The following is a 6,136-nucleotide window of genomic DNA, read 5'->3' as shown; positions in this document are numbered from 1 at the left end:
TTCAAAAAAAAAAAAAAAAAAAAAAACAATAGAATTTCTCATAAGGAAAGAACAAATTGCACACAACAATATTGTTTAGGAACACCAAGTAATTGCACAAGAATGAAACAGTTGAGGTCAAATAGGTTCCAGAGAAATAATTGCAACGTAAATCTGGACCATCATCAAACGTTGAGCAATACAAAATACAAACAAATTCTGAAAATCAGCCGCTAGTATATGCAGCATGCTATGACGGTACAATATTAGGTTTATATTCACAGTTAGCAATGTATCAAATGATATCTGAACTTACAATTCATGAAACTTATAACAAAAGGAATGGAGAGAAAAAGAAAGAAAACAGCCCTAACTCCATGTTGGTAAGCATATAGAGCTGAAATTATCAGTTACCAATCAAGATTCCATGTATACTAAGACGGCATACCAATGAAACCTCAGAAAATCGAAATAACATAAAATCTGAATTACGAAACCAAAAATGTTTCTTTCATATACCCAATTACATTTACAATTAAGAATATTGTTAACCTGCCCACAACAGAGAGCAGGAAAAAGAAAGCCACTGCAATGATTGAAAGGTCAGGTTGGATCCATCCGGGATATTACAAACGGCCTTTCTGGAAAGGGAAGGCTGTACTCAAAACTTGTTGATTAATTGAAGAAAACAGAGCAGATGGCCATATTAATGATCTGCAAAGCTCTCGTGGTAAAGAAGAAGGTACGTTTTCTGAACCATTTTGCGTCAAAGCAAACAGAGCATCGTTGAGAAAGCAGTCGCTAGAATATTGTAGAGTTGACATGGAGACACCAAAACAGTGAGTATGAACTTGGAACGCGATTCCTCTCACGAGTTAATTTGAGTCGATGAAATGGGAAAAGGAACTGAAATTATGAAGTGGATAATGTTTTGGTCCCACAAAGCAATCGGAAAACGAGTGCGCAGGGAGGCGATGTTGAAGACGACTCGTCTAGCCTTCGAATCAACTTCTTTTGCCGAAAGCCGCAACGGACGGCGGATAAATTAAGGCGCCAATTGTTGGGCCAGGGAACGATTAAAAGGTAAATAAATGAATAAAATAATAATGAAAATAAAACTAGAATTATTTATATTTTTCGCTAAATATCTAAATTTTGGAGTTTACATTTACTTGTTAATTCACTAAATTTTTAATTTTGCCCCTCATAAACTTTGTATGCTTTATGCTTGATGTTTCTCAAATAAATTTGAAATTTTGAAAAATAAATTAATATATCATGTACAAAATTAAAATTAAAATTAAAATTAAAATTTATTTAAAAGTTTAACAGTTAAATTTGTAATTTTAATAAAAGTTGGAGATATTTTTAATGAAAAACTTACATTATATTATTTTGTTGCAGCGAGTCTCAAATGTTTGCGGGTAAATTACATTGTGAAGTTTATGTATCAATTTAGCATAAACTTAAGAAATTTTTGAAAAATTATTATTAAAATAACAAAAAAGAATATATGTATATCCTCCCACCCTCCCCTTCTCGTGGAAGAGAGCAGAGAGTAACAATAGTGTTATTAACAATAAATTTCCCATTTTTTTGTGAGATGAAACTTAATTGTTTATTCTCCTAAACAATTCATATAAACTTAATTGTACATGTTGAGTTTTTTTTTTTTTTTTTTTTTTTTTTTTTTTTTTTTTTTTTTNTTTTTTTTTTTTTTTTTTTTTTTTTTTTTTTTTTTTTTTTTTTTTTTTTTTTTTTTAGTTTAACGAAGAACTGAAGAATGGAGTAACAGAATAAGGTGCGGATTAGGGTTTTAAGGTAGTGAAAGAGAAAGAGGGAAATTGATATGATATGATATAAAATAGTATAGAGAAAGGCATATTGAGTATATATATAAGAGCAGAAGAAGAAAGAGGGAGTCTGAAATGATATTAAATAAGTGGGGGTTTTGGTGACATGAAATTAGGAGGAGGATATGAATTGGCAGTCAGCACAGCACCAAGAGGTTGTTGCCTCCAAACCCTTCTCCTCTAATTTCCACTCCTACTACTCTGCATGCATCAATATATACATAATTTATATATATACACAGTGAAAAGAATAAGCTTGTACACATATATAATATCATATTGAAATGGTAACATTAGAGTAGATGATGCATGTGAAAGGGTATGGTGTTAGGGTACCGTAGGTGGAGGAATGGAGGTTGATGTCTTGAAGATTGGGTTGAAACGGCTGAAGGCGGTACGGAAGGAAGGGCGGCGGTGGCGGCGGAGAGGGCAGTGGGGCGAGCTGAAGAACGCTGCTAGGCTCATGATGATGCTGGTGCTGGTGATAGTGCTGAAGTTGGAGCTGAAGGTGCGGATGAATATCATTACTACTATTGTCGAACCCAAACCCATCATCTCCATCCATATTTACTACCTGCTCCTCCTCAACGTCATCGCTTCTTCTTTTCTGCATCATCGCCACCACCTGCTGCTCCTCCATCGCCATCTGCTGCTCTTTTATCTAACCCCCATCATCATTATCACTTATTAATTTGATCACAAATTAACAAAACCACAATCATCCAATACTTAATTTTAATTACCAGATGGTAAATTTGTTCATTCTCATCCTCCAGCATTTTCTCCTAATATCATCAACCCAATCATGGTCATGGAAAAGGGAAATCCTTAATTAATTACGATATATGCATAAATTATGTACATATAGGAACAACCTTTCTTCGCAGATTGTCGACCTGCTGCTGTAACAGCTCCGACTGCAAAACGCAAATTAATTAATTAATTAATTAATTATCTAATAAAAGTGAAAGACGTTAATTAATGAATTGATTACCTTCCGAGCACGAACTCTGTCGAGAGAGTTTTGGAGGCGGTTCTCGATATCGTGGAGATCGCGAAGCTGAAAAGTGCTGAAATCCTCGGCGGTGTAGCGTTGCAAACTCAGCTGAAGATCGTCCGTGTCTTTTCTCATGATCCTCAGCCGCCTCTCCAGTTCCTCCTGATCAACATTATTACTTGCATTGATTTTGTTTGTTGGAGTGTAAATTATTGTTACATTCACAGATGGAGCGTACCGGATGGTTCATATTCTGCTCCGGAATTGGATTTCCTACAGCAATCTGGTACCTCCGGATAATTTGATCCATGCTGCGAGTGCGAAGGAAAGCAGAAATTAATAGCATTCCTAAGTTTATAAGAAAAGAAAAAAATGTAGGAGGAGGAGGGAAGTTGTGTGGTGACCAGGCTGGTTGGGTGCAGTACTGGAACAATTTTCCGTTGCTGGAGAAGACGATGAGGCCGATCTGAGCGTCACACAGAACAGAGAGTTCATGAGTCTTCTTGAACACTCCGGCTCGGCGCTTGGAGAATGTAACTTGGCGCGTCGTCCGGTTCTCGATCCTCCTGATGGCGATTTTTCCTCTTCCCATTTCCGATGCTTCTTCTGCCGCCTTCCTTCCTTCCTTCCTTCCTTCCTTCCTATCGGTAACAAAGGAGTAAATTAGGGGGAGCTTAGAATTGGTTCCAGGGGGTGAACAATAATTAATTAGTTTTTAATGTATACTACCACTTCTGGTGCTGCATCACCCAGCTTTATCATCTTCAACCTTCTTCATCAGGAACTACTATTTTTCTTAATTTCCTCAACTGCCCTTCCTTTTCCTCCAATATTACCACTCTCTGCTGTGCTTTTGTGGAATTTGCCAAATTCGGAAAAACTCCCATTAATGTACCCTAAGAAACCACTCCCTTCCCATTTTTACCAATTTCCCCTTTCCCCTCCACCTCATTTAATTCTTCATCTACTACTACTCTTGCTGCTCTAACTCACGCATATTATTTAAATATCTATATACACAGTTCAATTTGTTTGAGGGGGCTTCTTCTTTTTTTATTGAATTTTTATTAGGTAGGACTTCTTCTAAGACTTCTTCTTCAACCTTATCAACGATACAACGAGATCCATTTTGCATCATATTTAAGGGATTCTTGGGTTCGGGTCATATGATTTAGGGCTGGCAGGAGGGAAGAGACAAAGAGAGAGAATATTAAGAGAAAGTTGACAAAAATGGAATATGGAGGCAGTTTGACGTCCATTTCAACAGCCTTCCAACTCCCCAGTTTTTCACATGGCCTCTTTTTACCTTCCTAAATTACACCCTACACTTCAACGACACTCACATTATTCTCTCTGCATCATCTTTCCAATTTCACTTCTTCCTTTTATACCCTCCTCTCTCCTCCTTATTTGTATTTTAATATACACCACAACATACTTCAACTGAGTTAAAATATATGTGATCCACAGAAAATGTTAAAGCTTTAAATTCACGTCACTTGCTACTGCTAAACCTACCAAACTAACAAAATGTTGAACATTTGAATTCAATATCTCGAATGAAGTCTGCTAAATTAAAGATCAAATCTCTCTTCTTTTGTAGGTTTACATTGTTTGCGTGAAAATCTCTTCTTCTTCTTTCAATTCCTCTTATGCAGTTTCAACGTCTATATTTTGAGTTCTCTTTCGAATTTGAGAGCATAAAATTCACTTTATTTTTTCTATTTAAGAACGAGAAATTATTATATAAAACCTGAAAGTAGAAGGGTCGATTAGGAAAAAATCCGTCGGACAAGAAATGCCATAACCAGCGGTAAGCACAATTCTTCATAGCAATAGACATAAATTTTGCTCTACAAAATACAAATATGCATAACTTTACGGAAGGCAATTGAAATTGGAGGGGGGAAAGAAAAGAAAGGAACTATAAGCTTATTCTGGATGAAGCTTCTCATCAAGGAAGCCAATTGAGCTGTTCTTTCTCTAAACTAGCTACAATTAGAGCAGCAAAATGCGTTGGTCTAGCCAGTACAAACAACACGTTACGTGTTTCAGCAAAACGGGGAAGGGGGTAAGTAGTTTTGTTGAAATATCTGAATCCGAATCTTTACTTTATACCTGTCCATTGAACATAAAAAGAAATCACTCAGATGATACTGCAAATAAAATCATGTCAATGTACTGATGATTCAAATCATCCATGATCATATGTCATTGAACAATGCACGCTAATAGTGAAAAGTTTCATTACGTAAGTATGAAAATCTAATATACATGACTAGTTCCTAAGCAGCATAAGTCAGACTAGAAAGGGGAAAATAAAGGCCCAGCGGAACTTCATGCAGTTCGAATTAGTTGTAGGAACTAAACATTAATTGCTATGTAGTACGTAAGAGGTGGAGCGACATATGAATTGAGTTTTGGAGGCCAAAATGCAGCTCTCCTCATATTGTACGAGTTGTAGAAACAAAAGAAGAGAAAAAGAAATTGGGCAATACCAGTGTTTCTTAAACTTCGTAAAGGTTTAGAAATGGAAACTAAAAAGTGCCCATAAATGTTATGGGTATGCAAACCTCGATTATATTTCAAAAGAGATTAAACATTTACCCCTACTGACAAAGATTCATCAAAATTAATTAGGATAAATTTTTTTTTACATCGTACCTTGATATTTAAGTTGTACAAGGGGGATGACATAGGTTGAAAATTGACTTCTGGTATCCTGTTATTTACTCCTCAAATATGACACCCTTCATCGAAAAGGAAAACAATGGCCAATACACATTCATATTATTATCCAGCTTCAGATCCGAATCTTTGATCAAAGAATTCATCAAGTTGCCCCCAGTTTGGGATGTCAGGTTTACTCGAGTTGTCACTAGGCAAAGATCTTATGCAGCCAAGAATGTGCTTAACATCACGAAGCAGCCTGGTATGCAGTAGAAAAAGGGTGTCAGAACAAGGAGCATATTGTAATAATGGTTTGGTGTAAGTTAATAGGTGACAACGTCCTTGGTTCCTGAAGGACAAAGGGGTATTACCTATCCTTTGATTGCGGGGTGCTTATGTCTAATCGTGAAAATGCTTCAGAAATTTGTAAATGGAAGATTTTCACCACTTGCCTGAAGGTCGCACGAAATAGAATTGTTAACTTCCAAGAAGTAGAACGGGAAACATTGTCTATCCACAGATGGCTATAAATTTAGCAGTAATCTATTTTTCCAAAATATATATATATATATATATATATATATATATATATATATATATATATATATATATATATATATATATATATATATATATA

General features: G+C 35.7%; 2 protein-coding genes and 1 long non-coding RNA gene across 6 annotated transcripts in view; all 3 read right to left on the bottom strand.

The window, feature by feature from the left end:
- The window catches only part of LOC111432954, a 5,318-nt gene extending 4,284 nt beyond the window's left edge, over nucleotides 1-1,034 (bottom strand). The window contains exons 1-2 of one of the 2 annotated variants that reach the window (XR_002708693.1): nucleotides 532-1,034; nucleotides 394-436 (exon numbers count right to left, since the gene is read on the bottom strand). This is a non-coding gene — a long non-coding RNA (uncharacterized LOC111432954). The remainder of the gene's footprint in view (nucleotides 1-393; nucleotides 437-531) is intronic. The other variant, XR_002708692.1, reaches the window with a different exon arrangement.
- Nucleotides 1,035-1,829: 795 nt separating this feature from the next.
- On the bottom strand, nucleotides 1,830-3,522 carry LOC111432969 (MADS-box protein FBP24). 2 transcript variants are annotated; one of them, XM_023069807.1, is made up of 7 exons: nucleotides 3,234-3,522; nucleotides 3,068-3,140; nucleotides 2,827-2,991; nucleotides 2,705-2,749; nucleotides 2,576-2,617; nucleotides 2,169-2,493; nucleotides 1,830-2,033 (listed from the first exon to the last, which is right to left on the bottom strand). In XM_023069807.1, exons 1-7 carry the CDS (start codon nucleotides 3,419-3,421, stop codon nucleotides 2,029-2,031), a joined length of 843 nt encoding a protein of 280 aa, XP_022925575.1. In that variant the 5' UTR covers nucleotides 3,422-3,522; the 3' UTR covers nucleotides 1,830-2,028. The 2 variants fall into 2 exon arrangements, with proteins under 2 accessions (XP_022925575.1, XP_022925576.1); XM_023069808.1 differs by having other exon boundaries at nucleotides 1,835-2,033; nucleotides 2,708-2,749.
- Nucleotides 3,523-4,623: 1,101 nt separating this feature from the next.
- Nucleotides 4,624-6,136, bottom strand: part of LOC111433106 (vacuolar protein sorting-associated protein 54, chloroplastic-like) — a 21,661-nt gene continuing 20,148 nt past the window's right edge. For both annotated transcript variants that reach the window (XM_023070043.1, XM_023070044.1), the window contains exons 17-19: nucleotides 5,871-5,951; nucleotides 5,494-5,758; nucleotides 4,624-4,947 (exon numbers count right to left, since the gene is read on the bottom strand). In XM_023070043.1, coding sequence (XP_022925811.1) covers nucleotides 5,623-5,758; nucleotides 5,871-5,951 — 217 coding nt within the window. In that variant the 3' untranslated portion in view covers nucleotides 4,624-4,947; nucleotides 5,494-5,622. The remainder of the gene's footprint in view (nucleotides 4,948-5,493; nucleotides 5,759-5,870; nucleotides 5,952-6,136) is intronic.

This window comes from Cucurbita moschata, unplaced genomic scaffold, assembly GCF_002738365.1.
Source record: "Cucurbita moschata cultivar Rifu unplaced genomic scaffold, Cmos_1.0 Cmo_Scf00041, whole genome shotgun sequence".
Lineage (NCBI taxonomy): Eukaryota > Viridiplantae > Streptophyta > Magnoliopsida > Cucurbitales > Cucurbitaceae > Cucurbita > Cucurbita moschata.
Note: the sequence above shows the minus strand (reverse complement) of the source record. Positions and strands in the feature narration are given on the sequence as shown.

Coding starts and splice junctions, on each gene's coding strand:
- LOC111432969 (XM_023069807.1), bottom strand. CDS start 3,421: ATGGGAAGAGGAAAAATCGCCATCAGGAGGATCGAGAACCGGACGACG. Junction 3,141..3,233: donor TACTGCACCCAACCAGCCTG/GTCACCACACAA, acceptor TCGCACTCGCAG/CATGGATCAAATTATCCGGA. Junction 2,992..3,067: donor AGCAGAATATGAACCATCCG/GTACGCTCCATC, acceptor AATGTTGATCAG/GAGGAACTGGAGAGGCGGCT.